The sequence below is a fragment of the Ostrinia nubilalis genome, chromosome 3 (assembly GCF_963855985.1).
Source record: "Ostrinia nubilalis chromosome 3, ilOstNubi1.1, whole genome shotgun sequence".
NCBI classification, from domain to species: Eukaryota; Metazoa; Arthropoda; class Insecta; order Lepidoptera; family Crambidae; genus Ostrinia; species Ostrinia nubilalis.
In genome coordinates, this window is record NC_087090.1 from 6,501,691 (window position 1) to 6,523,721 (window position 22,031).

The 22,031-nt window shown below is 37.0% G+C and overlaps 1 protein-coding gene and 1 long non-coding RNA gene across 2 annotated transcripts; one reads left to right on the top strand and one right to left on the bottom strand.

Moving 5' to 3' along the window:
* The first annotated feature begins 800 nt into the window (after window positions 1-800).
* On the top strand, window positions 801-15,987 carry LOC135087759 (large neutral amino acids transporter small subunit 1). The gene is made up of 5 exons (XM_063982547.1): window positions 801-1,587; window positions 3,778-3,996; window positions 11,301-11,571; window positions 11,915-12,239; window positions 15,259-15,987. The coding sequence occupies exons 1-5, from the start codon at window positions 1,311-1,313 to the stop codon at window positions 15,649-15,651; spliced, it is 1,485 nt and encodes a 494-aa protein (XP_063838617.1). The 5' UTR covers window positions 801-1,310; the 3' UTR covers window positions 15,652-15,987.
* LOC135087770 (uncharacterized) lies at window positions 7,708-8,830 on the bottom strand. Its single transcript, XR_010260913.1, has 3 exons — window positions 8,756-8,830; window positions 8,414-8,692; window positions 7,708-8,317 (listed from the first exon to the last, which is right to left on the bottom strand). It is a non-coding gene; the product is annotated as an uncharacterized LOC135087770 (long non-coding RNA).
* Window positions 15,988-22,031: the final 6,044 nt, after the last annotated feature.

Below are 22,031 nucleotides of genomic sequence, written 5' to 3' on the forward strand. Positions count from 1 at the left end.
CGTGATGCCTCTACCGTCATTCGTCTTGTCTGACCTCAGACTACTTAAAACAGTTTTTAGAACTCTAGTCTACGGAGTGAGTCTTATTACTTCACCATTAGGTCTGAAATACAATATTGTATGGTCATTTGGAAGAATGATAATAGCACCTTTTTGAAACTCGCCAAATGTACCGCAAGCTTTTTTCCGCGATGTGATGCAATATCTGCACCAAATGACTGAGACTAGCGTGAAAGCCCGACTTGAAACAAAACAGCCCGGGGTTTTGCTTTGCAGATGTCTTATCGGGGGTAAATCTTAAAGATCCTAAATAACTCATTCCAACTACTTATAGTGGACAAGTTTCTGTCAATTGGCTACTATCATACAATGACTGTCATTGACCTCTAAGTAGTGTGGTATAAAATGAATCGCTCATATCCTGCCCGGCATCGCGGCAGCCAGCGCAAGGAGGCCGAGCCCACTAATTCGTCTTAATCTCTCGGAAGTCATAGGTAGCGCCCCCTTATCAGTTATCGCCGCTTGCTATGTGGAACACGCATCATCTGAGTAAAGGAAACTCCTGTACAAAAGTGTGCCAAATGTGGCTTCCACGTGGTGATCTCGAGCGAGACAGCTAATGTGTAAAAAACCAGTTGTTCAAACTTGGCAGTGAATTCACAAGACCGTGTAAACTGCAGATATCGGCTCTAACTAGTAGAGCTTAAGGGCGATTCTGTTACTGGCGGCAGTTACAACCATGTCATTTTAGGAATGACTCGTCTGTGACGGCGGCCCCGCGCTCGTGGTTAACTTGCAAAGCATTAAACCGAATAGTAAAGCAGCGGCGCGTTGACCGAGTGCACCTTTGTCAGGCGTCTGGACTGTACGAATAATTTCGATCGCGAGCGCAATTCTCAACCTGTTTTACAGTAAAAAGAAACAATTTGGTAATTTATCTAAAACTACAGTCATTCCATTAATTGTAGAGCTGCGTTTTAGTGATATTTGGTGCGTTTTACCGGTGTGATGAATATTTTAACCTTACAAAAATAGTGAAAATCCCATGCATTTATATTTAAGAATTGCGTGCGTTATCTGAGTTTGCGGCTATACCTACTATAAATAAATCGGTTATCACTCCATGGCAGATTCATGGTGTACCACAATACACGTGGTGTTTCCCGCCATGGCAAAACCTGTGTGATGCAATTTCTGCGTGAAGATACTCAGACTTTCTGAATAAATTATCACAATTATATAATGTGTATGCTTTAGACATTTAATAATAAGGCTTTTGGATTTTTGAAAGATTTTGTAATAGTATCAAAATGGCAAAAGTGTCGGCTACCGAAGGACTTACGCCAAAGGCGATGGACGTGGGCAGTGAGAGTAGTGGGCAAGATTCAGGGGAAGGAGTGCGGTTGAAGAAGGAGTTGAGCCTGATGAATGGCGTGGCGATCATCGTGGGGGTGATCGTGGGGTCTGGGATCTTCGTGTCCCCAAACTTGGCGCTGCGGTACTCGGGCTCCAAGGGTATGGCGCTCATCGTGTGGGTGCTATCGGGATTCCTCTCAATGATCGGCGCGTTATGCTACGCGGAACTAGGTAAGTTCTAATTAACTGATTCAATTAACGATTTCGGCATAGCCATTTTCAGCTCAATATGGTCGCGAGTAGAATAAATATCCTTCTTAGATACTCATTTTATCGGTTTTCCATTAAATTTTCAATCAGTTATTTCCTGTTCAAAATAAATACACCTACCGTTTCTTAACTTGCGATAGGTTTCAATACATAGAGATTATATTTTCCAAATATACCTATGTAGTTTACAGCCGACAAAAGTCAACATCATATTTTACGCATTATTTCGGTTAATACTTAAGCCATAAACTTGCAGTTTATGAGCATAATGTGCATAATCAGAAATCAGGCCTGTCAATGTTAGGTTACCTACATAATAACTATTTTTTTAATGAAGTAGATTCCTTAACTACTTAGTTACTTACTTATTATTACGTTCATCAGAATAAACTTTCTTATAAGACAACCAGGCTGATAAGAATTATTGACTCTACCAAATCGAACCTAAGACCAGGTTGACCAATTTTATAACCAATTATAGTACCTATATAGCCCATAATATCTTCACCAGGAGGTCTTAGATTGCTCTTAATAGATGTTTATCTAATTTTATTACCATTCCAAAAAAAAATTCAGTTGCACGTGCGGAAGCTAAAGAAATTCATGTAGACCTGAAAAAATATTATCTACTAAGTATGTAGTGGGTACAATACAACTGTCCAAGTCTACAAATAGTTCGCATAATTTCCTGTTGTGGTTATTTCAATAAATGTACTAACTGATAATATTCAATTTGTTATTTAACCTAAACTAATTAAATGCAGAAACACCCAGGTCATTAGGGTACTAATATCATTAAGAAAAACACTCATTACTCTACTTGGAAATTATCATTACTCTACATGTAATTTACTTGATCTTTCAACTTGGAAATACATTATTTATTGCCAATGATAAGCATACTAAGTGTAAAGTTATTTGTTTGGGTCTTTCGGGTCGTAATAGAGTTCAAAGGTACGAATCACATGACAATACAACGTTAATTTCTTTAAAACGTCGAAACACAACACATACAGTACTTGGTAACAGTATTTACAATATTATCTAGCCAAAACAACAGAGAAAGTCCGCCCACGACCGCGACACGTGCTTACTTTTTTCTTTGTTTTCCTCAATTTATTGATAGAGTCCGGCAAATCTGGACTCGTTATTCGTTTTTTTATTTGTTTCGAGAGCCACATATACCTACTTTAAAACAATGCAATACGGAAAAAGCTTAACACCCATGATCTTCGATGTGAAAAAATCAATATCTAAAGGCTGTATTGTACGACGTCTGGCTTCGGCATCCACACAGACATGCACAATGCACATGCTACATCTTATCTATAGATAGCGATTGAGAGGTTTTTCTAAAAATGTTACTCATGTAATAAGGTTTTAGGAACTAATATAATATGAAAATAACCCAGTATAAAATCTTTTGATTAATCATCGCAGATAAAGTATGGTAAGAAATAAATTCATGATAAAGAAAAACCTGTTGTTTTCCAACATTATGAAATTAAGATCTGAAAACCCGAGTGAGTACTTTACTGATAAAGTCTAGTCTAGGAACTTCACCCAATAATATAAATAAATCATACAGATATCTTACTGACGTAGGTCAACATTGATATGAAATTAGGTCTACAAAGCTCTAGGTATGGGTACGCAATGCGGACTGCAGTATCCTAGTTTTCACGTCGCCCGACTTGGATCAACTTCAAGTCAGTCGGTTTTGCCTTCGACGTCGAATATACGATGTAGAGTTCAAAAATTAAACTTGCACCTGAAGAACATGATCATCACGATCCGTCAACTGAATTGAGCTTTTCAGGAAATTCATTTGTTAGTTTAAACAATGGAAAAAATATATTAAGTAAATTCAATGTTTGCAAAAGGTTGTTTGCGGACTCGTATGCTTAAAAGCTTTTATGCATATTACGTAGAAACACCGAAATTTTGTTCTCTATGGTAAAGCTAAATAAAAGTAAGACACTTGACTGAACTGAGTTTTTCCGCAACATTTCTCAAACCAGCCGATGTCGAGGAGCCGAAATAGTAGTAGAGCTAGCCAATTTACGTGTATGACCTGAAAAAGAATACATAATGATCAAGAATAAAAAACTGCCATAAAATACATAGTTCTTATTAGATATCCAATTCCAGGTACAATGATCCCCAAATCGGGTGGTGACTACGCGTACATTGGGGAGGCTTTTGGTCCACTGCCCGCGTTCCTGTATCTCTGGGTGGCTCTGTTCATCCTGGTGCCTACGGGGAACGCTATCACCGCTCTCACCTTCGCACAGAACATACTGCAGCCGCTGTGGCCGGCGTGCTCTCCGCCACACGTCGCCGTCACACTCATAGCGGCGGTCATTACCTGTAAGTACCTACTTCAAGCTAAAGATACACTCGAAGAATATAACTCTCCTTCTGAAAAAATACAAGACCTAACTCATCAAATCCCAGCCTAAAAGCTTGGACCTAGAAACCGAAGTATTTTCACAGGTGTAAGTAAGTAGGTACTTAAAAGTTTTTCAGAATCTAAACCTTAAAGGTGTGAAAAAGGGCTTCAATTGATATATTTCGTCGTTTAAGTCGCGGGAAAAGCTGAGACGTTGTTTTTCATGATTACTACACACAGTCTCTCTACATACTTACTACAAGAATGTGACTTAAAAACTTACACACCTTTATTATTAAAGCTAAAACTTACTTTATTGTACAGGGAATTTTAATTATGAGTATGCAGGATATAGGTAGATGATACTTCTTCCAACTTCCAAGAATTAACCACAAGAACAAAGGCTCGCCATCCCAAAAAGCCCAAAAAAGAAAACTGAATGCGGTATGCATTAGCCATAACTTAAATGCTACACAGCATTTATTTCATCCGGCAAAAAATTTGGAAAACATTGAGCAGTTTAGTATTAGGTGCAGATTTGCTGGCTCATAGTGGGTACCTTTATTTACTGATTTTTTGTTTTAAATGCAAATAATGAGAGATTTGATGAGTGACTGAAGATCGATCTAAAATCCTTAAAAATAAATAAAATTAACTGAACGTGTAAACGTATTTACGAGTTCTGTTTCACAATATTTACTGAAGTCTGACGTTACTCTAATGAATAGCTCAGAGAAAGTAGACGTGGGCGGACTTAAACATCACGAGATGAGATTACATTAAGACCATATTAACATAATGTCTGTAACTATTTGACGCCGGCTTTGTAGTTCAAGTACTAGACTGTGATTGCGGGTTCGATTCCCACCGGGGATAAGTGTGATGGTGTTCGTTTTAAAACAAGTGGGACATGGATAAACAAACTTATCTTCGAGCTTAAGTAAATAATAGTAGAAAAGATTCGATTAACAAAGAAAATGGTAGAGCCATGAACGATTGAAAAGTTTCATTTACAGTTTTTACAGTTCAATTGAATTTAGATGGTTTGTGAACTCGTATTAAAACATACAGACTTAATTATTTCATATATTATAAGGAAATTAAGGAATTGAGGAAATCATAATTATTATAAAATTAAATCTGACATGTTAGGAAATAAGGTCTATCCGCTCTAGCAGTTTCTAATTAAAAATAAACAATCAAATTGCCGTGAATCGATCACCGCAACCGGCAACGGATAACACTCACTCACGACACTTAACTTGCGAATTAGAAACCTAGCTTACTAGGAAAGTGAATGTAGCTATCACATAAACTGGCTTCATGGAACGTAATCGATCTAGGTATGACTTACCCGTCAACAATCAATTTCATCGACGTAAATCATAATTTCGCCCGACGTTTAATTCTCGTAAGCTTAAATAAGCTTTTTGCAAAGATTTCACCAACTGTAATTTCTGAGAAAACAGCACCACGCCATAAGTCATGCATCATGTTCTTATACGAATTTTAATAATATATCTGGCTGCCCAAAATTTATCGAATAAGAATCAGACGCCAAGCGAAATGAAACTTTATTTTAAACAAATACAGACTACCAAAGAAATCGATTTAATCTTTACTTTGCGTGCCTGGAGTTCTTGTAGGGGCGCATTGTCATTACCCCTTACTGAGTACCGGTTCCCTGCAAACAAGTTTTGGCAATTTAACTGATTTATTTCTTAGCAATCAGTTCGCAGAACTGTTGGGTTGTTGTACTTAAATTATTTTGAGCAGGCAGTGACCGCTGCTGCAGTGCGTTGAATTCGGTTTGCACTAAAAGGGATAGCACGAATTCGTCGTATCTATCCTTGTACTTTCATAGAGTCATCCGAGACGTGCCAAATCAGTATCAAACAATATGATTTATATGTTTAATTTGTTTCTCTATATTAAAAATCAATGTTGCTTTTCAAGTAGGTATGGTAAAAATAGTTCTTCTCTCTAGAAAATGATTTTTTTTTTCTATGAATCGATTAAAAGAGTTTATTTTCAAATTGCAATGAAGATTGAAATATCACTGTTACTCGCAGTACATGAAAGCATACAGATATTTAGAGTTAGTAGATCTTCGCTGATTCTGATGTTTATAAGAACATGATCTGTGCGAGCTACCGAAAGTGATGGTATGCCAACGTTTGCACACCGCTATCCTTATCCGAATCAATGCCATAAATAACGCCCATTGTTAGCTGTTTGAGAGCGAAATCTCAGAATGGGGCGACAATAGGACAACTGCTATACAACTACAACTCGTTTCTTTTGTTGTGACCAGTCGTCGCTTATTTTTAGAGACTTCCCGTTGTGTCATCAAGAAAAGGACGATGTTCACAGCAAAATTAAATAAAACCAAAACAAACGAGTAATTTTGATTCCTGTTGATTTTTGCTCTAACTAAAAACACATTATTCTTTCTTCACGCAGATCTTCGAAACCTCGAAAGTCTCACAAAATTCAAGAATGCCCCAAATTGTTTCTTTAAAAATTAATAATCACCACTGTTGAATTCCTTGAATGATATCTCCCATCCTGCTACGTCTAGAGCTTCATTGTGCCACATAAAGAATCCCCATCAAGAAAGATAAGGAAGCTGTCTCTTGCCACGAGTTCAGATGATGGATGCTTCTAATTGAGACAGGTGTTCCTTGACGCATCCTGTTTTGAATATAGAAATGTGGATACATTGTACGAGTATAGTATTGTCACAGTATACACTTATTAAGTACCCTCATTGCAATACGGATTTGCAAGCATAATTTCCACTTGCATCGTATTGCGTTATGCCTGTAACGGACCTGTATCTCTCGAATAACATTAGGCATCTGATTGGTCAGCAAGTTCTCCATGTATGTTCTCGCAGACAAAATGCCATCAGCATTAGCAATAAGGTTAAGGATTAAATTCGCATGCAGTTGCAGAGCGAAATTGCTTTGCCTACAAACGGCACTTAACGTATTCCAGCAGTCCTATGTATGTACGACCCATTAAATAGCACACTGCTCTGATTTTGGCCTGATCCTACTTTAACGAAGGCATGAAATAAATACATACTTACGAGTAAGTGTCATTTTAGCTGAGCACTCTGTCGAAAAGGGCGTTAGGGCATCCTATTTAAATTCCTTTAAAAGTGCGATCTTTTTGTATTTGTGTTCATTGTGGTATTGTGGCGCGGTCGGCTGTGCTGATTGCGCCTGACAGGATAATGAGGGCTTCCTCCCGCATCGCGCTGCCACATACTCTTGTGCGGTACGAGTTCGCTATGTAAGGGCACTTAATGAACGGACCTGATTACACGCCACACTGATCTACACCCGCATCCGAATCTACCTGTCAGCTATTTGTGACTTCATTTATTCGAGCGTCTATTGTTAGTTTCCTCGTGCGAACCCTCTTCTAAGTAAATGGGCATTGGTCGCTCCAAGGACTACAAAAACAAAACGTTCAAGTGTAAAGATAACGATATGTAAAGACAAGTGTTTTAACAATACTAACCTCTCGCCACCCGTATTCACAAACATTACTTTGAGGCCTCATAGTGCGCGTGGATGCACAGGGTCCCAAAAACCTATTCATAGACGATACTTCAGTGGTGACAAGCACTATGCGTCCCTTAGGATGAACGCAAAGCTAAGGTAGCCAGGGAGCTGTATTACGCAACGCATAGTGTATATTTACGTCAAAATTTTTAGGTTATTCTCGTTTTTGAGGTTTGTTTGCTTTATTTATGGTTGTATTCGATTAATATTATCTTACAATGGATTACAGTAGTGAAGAAGAATTTGATAATTATATCAATGAGCAAAGTAGAATAAGTACCAGAAAAGTGATACGGGATTCCCAAAATCCCTTTGATTATTACAATTCAGACGAATTTAGTTTAGGTTTTCCAATGATGGGGTACTTTTCATACTTTTACCACTGATAAAAGAAGACCTGAGGAAATTAACTGCGAGGAGGCCTTCCAGTGCCACCTACATAATGTATCAGTTGCTAGTGGCAAATAAAACATAAAATTTTTAATAAAGTTTTATTTCATCAATATTCAATGTCTAATTTAATTTTATGTATTTGTAAATCATAAAGCTTTTTTTCATGTTCTAACAAATTGTTTTCTCTTTCTATCAATATTTTTTCTCTTTGTAGCCCCAACTCGTGCAAAGCCTGGTCTTGTTGTATATTATTCAATGTGGTGCGTTTGATTCTTGTTTCTGTCTTAATCTTCATTCTTGCTACTACTAATCTTAATTTCTTGATACCTACCTGAAAATCAAATTATGAATTTTATTCCTTTGAGTATATTCTGCTTAGTTATTCCTCATAAATCTACGTACTATATATTTTAAAAACATTACTTACTAGTGGGTGTTGAGAACGTTTGATTGATTCCTGAGAAAGTTCTTTCATTCTTTGGGTCTTTAAATTATTCCAGCAGCTTTTCAGTTGATGTGTGAGCCTTTGTGAAACATAAAATATGGTTGAGAATTGTAAGCCACTGTTAGAGTTTCCCAGGCCTGCTTCGTCAACTCGATATTTTAGAGATGATAATAATATGCTTGTCTTCAATAATAGGCCTTTCTCTTATTAAGCTACAATCAGCAGCTCTCTTTCGGAAGAAGAAAACGGCAGCTTTTTTATCTGAAAAATAATGATTGAAACATGATTTTCACTATTATTATTAATCGAAATATTCATACTAACCTGATAGTTGTAGTTTTATCCATATTTATTTATATTATTTAATTCACAAATCCACAAAATAAAGACTTATAAACCGTTGCACCGTTTGAATGACAGGAATGTCATGTCAGTTAGCGGAGTGAAGTGCGTAACATAAGCGAACCAATCACAGAACTCTATTAGTCCAGTCAATGAATGCCTTAACGACGGTGTAGAGAGAAATCCGTGGAACACAATTTCTGACCTCGGGACTTTATTTAGCCTAGTTAGGTGGTGAACATATCAAAAGTCCCCGCCCTTAGCCCTTGAGCCGGCGGGGAGAGGGGGTTTTAAAGGTACCAGTTTTCGGTTTTTCGCTTAATCCTCGGAAACTATGCGTCCTAGTGACATGACTACTATGAACCAAAAAAAGCTTATTCAATTTGCTACAGGTGAGACCGTCAAGTTTTGCTATATCTTGTATAGTTTTTGCGGCATCTGCTCTAGAAGGTCTGTAAAATTGGAAGTTTTATTGTTGTCTTACATGTTCCTTTCAGGAGAAAATCGACTAAATCAACATTGAGCAAACACTATAGATATGCGGGAGCATGATAAGCCTAGTTCCATGGAGGGGACTGCACCGTGCGTATATTTAGACGAACCAATTAGAGCCACTTTTGAATCCTCATCATTCAAAAACTACTGTGCATTAACACTTCAAATTTGGCTCATGTATTGAGACTTGCAAGATAAACATCAGCTTCAAATTTCATAAATATACCTCAAACGGTTATTTAGGTATTGACGTTCAAAAATCGATATTTAGAGCACTAAAATCTATCTATCACATGTGAAATGTTAAAATTTACTGGTTTTTTATTTGTTCCTTTGTATTTACATAACTACCTTTCTAGATGGCAAATTTGAACCTTCGAGGTCATCTGGAAGTGGTTAGAATTTGGTCTACAGGTCAGACATGTAGATTTTTGGACGTCAATATCTAAAGAACCGCTTGAGGCATATTTATGAAATTTGAAACTGATGTATATCTTGCAAGTCTCAACACATGAGCCAAATTTGAAGTGTTAATGCACAGTAGTTTTTGAGTGATGAGGAGTCAAAAGTGGCTCAAAGTGGTTCGTCTAAATATACGCACGGTGCAGTCCCCTCCCTGGTACTAGGCTTAACATGCTCCCGCATGTCTAGAATGATTGCTCAATGTTGATTTAGTCGATTTTTTCCTGATGGGAACATGTAAGACAAAAATAAAATTTCCAATATTACAGACCTTCTAGAGCAGATGCCACGAAAACTATACAATTTATAGAAAAACTTGTCGATCTCACCTGTAGCAAATTGAATACGCTTTTTTTGGTTCAAAGTAGTCATGTCACTAGGACGCATAGTTTCCGAGGATTAAGCGAAAAACCGAAAAGTGGCACCTTTAAACCCCCCTCTCCCCGCCGGCTCAAGGGCTAAGGGCGGGGACTTTTGCTATGTTCACCTCCTAACTAGTCTAAATAAAGTCCTGAAGTCAGAAATTGTGTTCTACAGTTTTCCATCTATAATGCTTTATTGACTGGACTATATTCAACACTCTGATTTTGCATAGTCAAGGGTCGTTTAAGTATTGTTTATGAATTGAAAGGCTTGTCATATGGAACGCATTGAGAAATGTCTCATTTCGCATAGCGTTGCTGCTTTGCATAGGTAAGTATCGTTTGTGAATACGGGTGATTTGGTATCCATTTCGTGCGTATCATCTAATAATGTCAACTATCCGTAAGAAGTTTCAAACAATTTGCGTAATTTCATGTTAATATGGTCTAGAAATACGTCAATGAAATGATTTAAATTAGAATGACTACTTAATTATTTAGCAGTAATAGATTGATTTGTTTCGGAGTGGAGCCATTTAACTTAGTCTTAACTTTTTTTTTACAATAACGTCAAAATAACAAAGACTTCGCATTTATTTTATTTTACTTTCATTAAAACCATTACTTACAATAACAAGTACTTAAGTAGGTAAGTACCTACCTAATTACTCGTACCTACAATAAAGATATTAGGCAGATTTTACAGAAAAGAAGTAGTTACCTATCTTTTTTGGAGGCCACTTACTCCAAAGTCAAGTCCCTTTTAAAGTCTTCTGTCAAGATTAAAAATGTTAGGTACTTAACAAGCCTTACTTACCTTATTACGATAAATCATGGGTAGATTTTTATAAAACTTCAGTAAGTAGGTACCTACTACCTAACAAAATTTCAAACATTGAACAATCTAAGCCCAAAGATTTGAGTAGTTAGTTACGAGTAAATTAACTTAGAACAAAAAATACGCACACCAATTTTTATGGACCTCGTTATAACGGGACTACGTCTATTAAAGTGTTCTTAGATACTTTATCGTTGTTACTGATTATGTTACATAGTTAGTTGAAGGTATTAGGATAGATTCGAGGTCAGGGAAAACAGCATAACAGGTATTAATTGAAAAAGTGACTGAAAAACCATAGAATAAATACTAATTTAACCTATTTTTAATGAGATTGTCATTAATATGTATAAAAAATCTCTTATTCCAGGCTTCCTCACGGTAATAAACTGCTACAACGTCAAATGGGTGACGCGAGTGCAAGACTCCTTCACCGCCGCAAAGATCCTGGCCTTCGTGGTGACGTTTGTGGCTAGTCTGTGGTACTTATTCTCCGGGCACACGGAGAACCTCAATTCGATGATGCAGGGCACCATCACGGAGCCAGGGAAGTTGGCTATAGCTTTCTACACCGGCCTGTTTTCTTACTCCGGGTGGAACTACCTCAACTTTGTGACGGAAGAACTGAAGGAACCGTATAAGTAAGTTTCAAATAAAGATAATTTACATCACATACTCGTATGTTGTTTCTTTGAGATGATGACTAAGTTATATTATTTATATTCCCACTCTTGTTGGTTTAATGTAACATTATGACGAATAAAATACATAATTTTTATTTAAAATACACAATTCATTAAATCATCTTAAAGCTAAGTAAAATGTAATCATAATTAGGTAAACGGTCAATCCTTATTTTGTATAGTAAGTTAGCGGACCTGATACGGACGTTGTATTTGATTCAGGTTCCTCAGTTCTGTTAATAAAATAAAAGAAGAAGTTTTGTAATAATTTGAATATAATGAAAATAATCTCTTATTCCAGAAACCTTCCCCGCGCCATCTGCATTTCAATGCCAGTCGTGACACTAGTGTACGCACTGACCAACGTGGCCTACTTCGCCGTGTTGACGAACGACGAGATCCTGTCCTCAGAGGCCGTGGCCGTGACGTTCAGCAAGAAGATCCTCGGAGTGGTGGCCTGGATCATGCCTCTGTTCGTGGCAATGTGCACCTTCGGCTCGCTCAACGGCGCCATCTACGCGTCCTCTCGGCTGTTCTTCGTCGGAGCCAGGAATGGCCATTTGCCGCTCGCGATCTCGCTTATCGATGTTAGGCGGTTGACACCAGTGCCCTCGTTGATATTTATGGTAAGGAGTGACTTTATTTTAATCCTAAATTATATTAGATGATTATGGTTTTACAAATCCTTAAAAACCTTAAAGAGGCCTAAGTAAACAGTGAGACTACCCATGACCGGGCCGCCTGGAGACGATACGGAGGGCTGACCCCAAATAAAATGAGAATGGGCCAGGCAAAGAAGAAAAAGATTATTGTTTTACAAATAACAATAACCTCTTTGAAAAAGGCTGTGTAACTCAAAGTTATCATAGTGGACGCGGGTTCACTTTACGATTTAGTGAGCCACAAAATGGCCACAATATTACATTAATTGGTGAGGTATAAATCAATCAAAAATATGTCTATGACACCAAGTCACCAACGCTCCACTGTAACCCCGTAACACAATGGCACCGGTAGGATGACCCACCGTACCATTGTTGAATGATTTATTAGGCAGACCTGTCAAATTATTGTGTACACATACGACTGAATTTTTACGTAAGAAGTAAATACTCGCAATTCAAAGTTATGCCAGTTTGCCATAAAGCCGTCAATCCGATAACATGTTTAGTACATAGATTGATGTTTTACGACTTTTCATCAGTTGCCACTCTTCCATAAAGGAACGTGTGTGAACTCACACGATATGGTAATATGAACTCGTTTATGAACATGACATCTAAACTTTTGAAGTAGTTCAACTAATCTCTGTAATCAAATGTGATAATTAGTTCCTTTCAATTAATCAGGAATATTTCTAAACTTCAAATAATGCCAGTACAAATATACACTACCAGAATCGACAGTTCCTGTTACAAAAATAAATCCTAGGATTTATTCATATTATAAAGATTGTTAATGGTAGAATTTGTAATACCTAGGTACTTATAATAAATCTGTTGAGAGGTCAATTCTGTACATGAAATATATTTTCAAAATAACTATCAGGGGGTGATTAGTGATCGATACTGATGCCAAAAATGCAATCAGTAAAATTTTTGTCTGTCTGTCTGTCTGTCTGTCCGTCTGTATGTTCCTTATAGAAACAAAAACTACTCGACGGATTTTAACGAAACTTGGTACAATTATTCTTCATACTCCTGGGCAGGTTATAGTATACCTACTTAGGAATTCCCACGTGAACAGGAATTAGCGGGAAAATCCTTTTTATGAAAAATCTAAACCGCTTAAGTTAGACGCTTGAAATTTGGCATGCAGGTACCTTAGTAAACTTATAGCTTAGTTACAACAGGATATTGCAAAATTCCCACGGGAACGGGAGTTAGCGGGAAAAAACATTTGTATGAAAAAATCTAAACCGCGTAAGATAGATGAAGGGGGTAAAACGGGATCCACGCGTACGAAGTCACGGGCGGCCGCTAGTACATAATAAATGGCTAAAACCAAAGACGTAGCCTATTAGTGTTACGGCTCGTAGACAGTCGTAGTCGTAGACAGTCTAAAAGTCGGTGGTCTGCGCCTGCCTAGGCTTAAACTAGCTACTCGTAGCTCCTCGTAGCCAGACGTAACCACCAATTTGTGTTACGGCTCGTAGATAGTCGTAACTACACCAATGCTACGACAGTGTCCGACAGGGTCTGTAGGGTAATTTAAATTTGAATCGGCCAACTAAAAGTCGGTGGTCTGCACCTGCCTAGGTTTAAACTAGATACTCGTAGCAAGTCGTAACTCCTCGTAGCCAGACGTAGCCAACTAGTGTTACGGCTCGTAGACAGTCGTAGCTACACCATTGCTACGACAGGGTCTGTAGGGTAATTTAAATTTGAATTAGCCAACTAAAAGTCAGTCTGTACCTGCCTAGGGCCTAGGCGCAGAAAACCGATTTTTTGTCGGCCGATAGTTTAGTCGGGCAGTAAATCAGTATGGGCATGTATGGAAGTGCGCACATTACACCGATTTGGTATCGGCCGATTCTTCATACAAATTAGAATCGGATCCAACTATCGGCCAACTAAAAATCGATGGTCTGCGCCTAGGCAAACAGACTACTCGTAGCAAGTCGTACCTCCTCGTAGCCAGACGAATCCAACTAGTGTTACGGCACGTAGACAGTCGTAGCTACACCAATGCTACGATGGGGTCTGTAGGGTTTTAATTTGGAACCGGGATAATGTTTTATTAAATTGAGTGTTTGGTTGAACAAGTTACTTTACCGCATTTATTTCACAAATTGCAATTTGCACAAAATAATAAAGTCAACAATTAAGATAATATACTGAAAAAAAAACAACTTCTGTTTCAGTCTTCTATAATAAATTCAGCAGCATTATCCACAAATTATCGTGATTATTCGTGAATATGCACTAAAATGGCAGCGAATAGGTTGCGAAATGATATCAATATTATTAATTTCCAAAAAGGACAATTTAAAACATAATACCCACGACTCTTACCAGTGTGTCATTGTATTCAATAAGTTGAATTTGATGCAATTTAAAAACTCAGACTAGTTAGGTGGGTTAGTAAACGCCTGAAAGTCTTGTAACAAGTGTTCACGAAACGATTCGAGTTTTCGCGTTCGTTCTTACACTTTTAAGTAAGGCGCATTTTCAGCTCACACGCACATTATACAGCTGGGTGCAGTATTGTGTTTCCCAAACCGCCAGAAAATATTTTGCATTTTTCTAATAATTGAGTCTCTAATCAAGAACTTGATGATGTTAATGCAGTATTTTCTCTCAAAGCTTAATATGGTCGATTTTAAAAACATATTATTATAAGTAGATTTACATTTATGGGGCGTTTTATTCATTCGTTCGTATTCGTTCCAAATAATATTTGTTTGTAGTCAAGTCTCAAGTCTTATTGAATTAAAATTTTGCAGTAGTCACAGCTGAACAAAGTGTACATTGAGGCCATTATGACTAGTTATTACGTCTCTTTATTACTTTCTGGTCTGCTATTTACAAAATCATCATTTATAATTGTTTTTTTGGATCTGTTCCGGTCTGGTTTCCTGAAATCTCCTAACTCATACTTCCTTTTTTTTCCAAATTAAACTAACTATAAAATCGTCTATTCCAGTGTCTCGTCACCTTAATCGTGCTGCTGACCAGCGACCTGGAGTCGCTAATCGTGTACGTGACGTCAGTGGAGGCGCTGTTCACGCTGTGCTCAGTGGCAGGCCTGCTGTGGATGCGGCACACGCGGCCGCTACTGATGCGCCCCATCCGAGTCAGCCTCGTCCTCCCCATCGCCTTCCTCATCATCTGCACCTTCGTCGTCATCTGCTCCTGCTTCAACCACCCCAAGGAGGTCGGCGTCGGCATCGCCTTCATCGCCCTCGGCGTCCCAGTCTACTACATTTTCATAAAGTGGCAACACAACCTCAAATGGCTCGAATCTGCCTGCAATAGCTTCAACATCACCTGCTCAAAACTATTCATGTGCTTGCCAGAAAACTCCAAGGAATTATGATCTTATAAAACTAACTTCAGAGTGTTTCTATTCAATCTATTAGTTTACTATAAGTAACTTATATATTAGTGAGCGCTGTGCTTTACGATAAATGATCTGTCTTATACTTTAATGACTATGATTCCTATGCATCTTAAGTTAAGTTTTTAATAATAAACATTAAATACGAAACCGAAATGTAGATAAATCATTTGCATTAATTAGCGCTTCTGATAGCTTTATTTGATCAGATGTCGTGGTTATTGGATTAATTACGTGCCTATTTGTGAATTGTCGATCTGAACACAAGTTAACATGTGAAATTTTTACAAAATAAAATATATCATTATTTTTTAACTGAATTTCTGATTTCTTAGCCACTAAAATGCTGTCAGGCCGTAAACCTTTGCCCCAAACTCGAGCCTAATTGTCATTATTAGCTAAAAAGAATTCCAAATACCTGTTGCGTCATTTTGCGTCCAAACCTAGGATAACAATGATTGTCGCAATTTAAAACCTCTAGAATCGAATGTTGGTCGCCAAACATTTCATTGATCAACTATCTATTTTAACCAAAGCAAGCCTTTGCCTACAGATTGGATAGCGTGCAAATTGTTTTTGAAGAATATTAGTTTGAGAACTTAATCCAGCATACTCGTATCAATGATTTGTCAGAAATGCGGAAAATTTAAGGAATTTTCATGATACTTTTTCTATTACATTAGTTTCCCGGAGCCAAGTAATGATTGAATTAGAACTGTTATAGGGGAGATCTTCGCTTGTGTAAAAATTCATTTCAGTAAAAAAAAGTTTTCAGAAACAATTTTTAAAACTTAGAAAGATCGTTTGCTTTCAAAAAGGTTGAAGATTTTTATATTTTAACAATACGTATCGAACATGAGTAAATCTCACATGAGTAGACACAATTACTTTTATAAATAAACAAGCTGATAACTAATCACATCGATTACTAGATTTAAACAATACTTGTGTACTTAGGAGTGATAAAGTGAGAAATTTGACATGAACCATTACGATGAATTAACCAAGGATGTAAATTCTACCTAATTCCGCTGCCTCTATGAGAGGCTATCTAAGTAATATCCAGAATGTAGTGAGAAAATATTTCATTTTCAACCTACGTACAGATAACATGCACACACAGCATGAATTTTCTAAATAGCATCACTATTCTTTGCCAATCGTGATCGTGACTCTGGCACAACATCAAATATTCTTAGAATTAAAAAATTTAGAGTAATAAAAACCACTAGACCACGAAATTGTAACGTGCTGAGTTAGAAGAAAAACATTAGAGTTAACATTTGAACCAACATTTACCAAAATTGGTTCCATGGCATTTACCTATAGAAGATTCTAAACTGAAAACGAAACACAATATCGGCGTTATTTTCTGAAACAACATTAAGTAAGTACATTGTGAAAAAACCGGAAAAAATAAACAATACTGCCTAACCAAATTCTTGATGCTTACTGCTTCTGTATACTGCAGAGTCTAGAGCCTGTTGCAGTCTGAAACATTTATAAAACACTTGATTTCTACTTATGATCGTGAAATCATACATACAACTTATCGGATCGATACCTATCTAGATATCTATCTATACTTATAATAAATCTGTAGATATGTCAATTCTGTACATGAAATATATTTTCAAAATAACTATCAGGGGGTGATTAGTGATCGATACTGATGCCAAAAATGCAATCAATAAAAATGTTTTCTGTCTGTCTGTCTATCTGTCTGTCTGTCTGTATGTTCCTTATATAAATAAAAACTACTCGACGGATTTTAACGAAACTTGGTACAATTATTCTTCATACTCCTGGGCAGGTTATAGTATACTTAGGAATTCCCACGGGAACGGGAATTAGCGGGAAAATCCTTTTGTATGAAAAATCTAAACCGCTTAAGTTAGATGCTTGAAATTTGGCATGCAGGTACCTGAGTAAACTTAAAGCTTAGTTACAACAGGATATTGCAAAATTCCCGCGGGAACGGGAGTTAGCGGGAAAAAACATTTGTATGAAAAAATCTAAACCGCGTAAGATAGATGAAGGGGGTAAAACGGGATCCACGCGTACGAAGTCACGGGCGGCCGCTCGTTACAAATATAACAAATGTTACATTTTCCAAATTTTGGCATTTCCAAATTTTGGCATTTAGGTAGGTACTTAAATAAAATAAATAAATTAAAGTGCATCCTAGGGGCAGGCAGATTACTTGGAAAAATACCTATATACCATCTGTCAATAAAACATTATTATTTGTTTATGATTAACATTCCAGGTGTTTTCAGTAAGTGGGTAGGTACTTGTAGAGCCTGACGGCCCGTGATATTCAGACTGCGCCTCAAAAAGCTTTAAGATTCAAGTATGCACGATAAAAATATTTATTCATGATATTATTATCTCCGATAAGAATTAAACAATAATTTCAATGTCACAAGACGCCGATAATGATTAGAAAATTTTAATGATGTGTGATTAACAAAATTGTTTGCAGTGCAGCTAGTTTAGTGTTATAGTATTTTGTAACAATGTTATAGTATTTTCTACCTCAGGTTCATTCAATAACATGGAGTTGATGAATCAAAGTATCAATAGTAGAGGTAGCTGACGAAGTCGTCTCTACTACATTAGTATGAACTAACCAAATTGGTTATTATTCTGGAGAAAATAATGGTAATTACAATATTATGTTTGCCTATCTGCGTTATTGCCTTAGTGACAAAATTTTGACTAAGTAAGTAGGTATTTTTATCAAAAAATATACCAGGTACCTACATTGTGAGAGAAAATAAAAGGCTCCGTGTTATGTCTAAAATATAAATAATTCACAGAAACCAAGCATGACACAAACATCATGGTCATGTAGAGATTGGTTTTGTCCAAAAACCAGCGTCGCTGATGCGTGACGTCTGCGGCGTGCAAACCCGTGTCGCACTGGCACGTACATTTTGGTATTGTGACCAGCGACCATTGTACGCCAACCGAGGAAATTGGCCAAATTGAAGTTTTGTAATCGTCGCGGAACTAGTACCTACGTGTCCACCAATATCATTTGCGCGCGAATTTCCTTGTCTTAGGGCAAGCAATTCGCAAATATTGACCAAACATGCTTCAAATCCGCAGCCGAGTTTGCTGTTGGTTTTACAATAAACCGTTCCACTTATCACCAAATTAGTTGTTCATATTCATTACTCTTTACGCATATGCTCAAACTGTTTCGCTTAAATGGTTTACATAGATTTGACGTTGCAGTTAATTAAGTAAATTAACTCGGAGGCATGTTACTGTTTTTGTTATGTTGTGAATTTAAGTTTATACTTATAACAAACAAACAAACCAACTTTGCTAGCGTATTTTCGTGACAATGGATTTTTTGGTACCTATGGTATTACAGCAATGTAACTATTACACCCGACAGTACATCAGTTACAAAATGTGTTTTCCTGTAAATAATTGCATCTATTACCTACTACTAATATACAGAACATTGGGGATAACTTCATCAATTAAAGCCTTTTCTGGCTAACAAATTAATCGAAGTGTTAAGCTAAGCTCACAAAGTTTTCACCCGTTAGCGTCACGAACCCTAAAAATACCTACTAAAAAGTGCTGTCTCTTCTGTATATCCCAGACGATCACACCAAAAACTAATAAGATACATGTCCTATAGTCGTAACAAATTAAGCTTTGAATAAATATTTTTCCAGAATGTTTAAGTATTTGTCGATATAGCAATAATCGGTAGGAATGTTTACTATGGGTGCAGCAAGTAAATAAAAGAGACGATTAGGTATCTACTTCACACGATTATATCTTATTGAATTTATTATTTACTTCGTCCTTATATCGCACAATCTTACGCGATTGTGCCTTTATTTCATAATACGGGTTACGCAAAATAATACTTATTGTACTATTACTTTACTAGAGTGTGTGCGAGGGCAGTTTTAGAAACCAATTTTGAACAAAGTTGTTCAAAAAAAATTGTTAGGAAATTTTGCTTCCCTTTTCCACATCTAGATCGAGGAAGACATTCAACTTCGTCCCAAGTTACGAAATCGCAATATGATTTCATGAAACAAGTTTAAGGTTATCATGGTAATCTCTCGCTATCATTCGCATCGAACTTGTTATAGGATGTCTAATGTAGTTCCAAGAAGTTCAATCCAAAATTAATTATCGGGGCTATAAGACATAATATTAATAGGCTATAGATAAGATTATTATAAGCTGATGTTGGTACACTATCGCTACCGGTTCATATTTTCCTCAGCAACATAAAACAAAACTTAAGGAGTTCTTATGTAGCTACATACTCATACAAAGAGTGAAGCCAAATAGTAAAGAAAAATAGACTCTACTTTAGCTACGGCTGTAGCAATAACATAGTTAACAAGTTACTTACTCACGTACGGAAACTTTTTATCTCTAATGTGTCTGCTCAAATAACATTTATTTTTAAGTACCTAATAAAATATTGTCGTAAACTTCCATGAAAACTTTGTCTGGCTCAAAAATAAAGACTGAAATTTTTTAAAAAATATACCCAATTTAGTTAAACATCATGTCTTATTCATCATCATCATCATTAGGTTCCCACTGCACTCTCTTAAGGTACCAGCAAAGGCAAATGGCAGAATTGCAATTATTTCACGTGGCGTGATAAAATAAAGATATTAATAAATAATCATAAACGCTCACGGTAATAGGCATACCTACTTACATTGTGCATTTCATTAATAATTAATTTATACATTTATATTCAATGTCTGCTATGTGAATCTGAATACATAATGTGGTCTTTACATTTTCAGTTTCTCTGAGAGTTACTCCGTTCGTCTGGTTCAGCCAAATGATGTCCACTGCTGGACAAAGGCCTCCCCCAAGGATTTCCACAACCCTGCGCTGCCCGCATCCAGCAGTTTCCCGCGACCTGCACCAAATCGTCTGCCCACTAGTACCCACTAGGTATCCTGACAGTTACTTAGTCTTATAAATCTTTAAAGTTTTAATTTATTGCAATCGGAGTGTTATTAAATTATGTATCTTTGAAATAAACACTTGAAGGCTATCAAAGTTAATTCCGGAAAATAAAATTTTATGACACATTGATAACTATGTTCAAAGCAAACTAATTCCATTCTAATTATGGTTGATTTTTATAGTTATTAGTGACCAGCATATCTGGGCATGGCCCAAGCACTCTATAATATTTGGGGTGAGGTAAAAAAAACATAAAATTAAAATTTTTGTTTAGCTTGATGGAAATTAAGATCCTTCAGATGTGTTCCATACAAAAAATATTAAAAGTATGCAACTATATCGAGTGAAATTTAAAAAATGATAATAACTCTACTGTTTTCTGTGCCTTGAACCAACAATCATACGAAGGGGATACAAATTGAGAGGCGGATAGCGCAATTTTAGGTAGGCATGTTATATTTAGTCAAGCTCCTTGTATTACATAACTCGAAGAATGACCAAACAGTCCATAAATAGTTTTATGGAGTTGTAGAATGGAAATTTGTCTGACTGGGCTCGATTGGCAGTGAGTGATAAGGTTCTGGAGTGGAGGCCTCGTACCGGAAAGCGCAGCGTCCACCCACAAGGTGGACCGACGTCCTCATAAGGGTAGCGGGAAGGCGCTGGATGCAGGCCGCCACCAGCCGGCCATTGTGGAAATCATTGGGGGAGGCCTATGTTCAGCAGTGGACGTCCTGTGGCTAAAATGATGATGATGATGATTATATTTTATGAAAAAAGCTAGAATATAAACTTTGTAGAGCAGCATGGGGGAGTAGGAATTCTCGGGAAGCAAGGACTACCAATGTCTATTTATTAGCCACTAGCTTTCCGCCCGCGGCTTCGCCCGCGTGGAATTTTGTCTGTCACAGAAAAACTTTATCGCGCGCGTCCCTGTTTCAAAAACCGGGATAAAAACTATCCTATGTTCTTTCCCGGGACTCAAACTATCTCTATGCCAAATTTCATCAAAATCGGTTGCGAGGTTTAAGCGGGAAAGCGTAACAGACAGACAGACAGACAGAGTTACTTTCGCATTTATAATATTAGTTGGGATTAGGATTGGGATAATATCATCGTTAATGACGACAGCGTATTTCAATCTGCCACGAACGAAATTTACAATAAAAAATTGATCAACTACTATAGTAACATTGTCGCTGTCGGTAATAATCAGCAGTTAAGTGACGTTGTATATTTAATGAGTGATGTAAAGCGCACTCACTTTCTACATAATTACGTAAACTCAACGGTATGGCAAGTAGTTAGGTACTGGCTTTATGTTATGATGCTTCAAACTCTACATTATTTTGTTTCAAGCATGTTTCATGCTTTGATTTTACAAT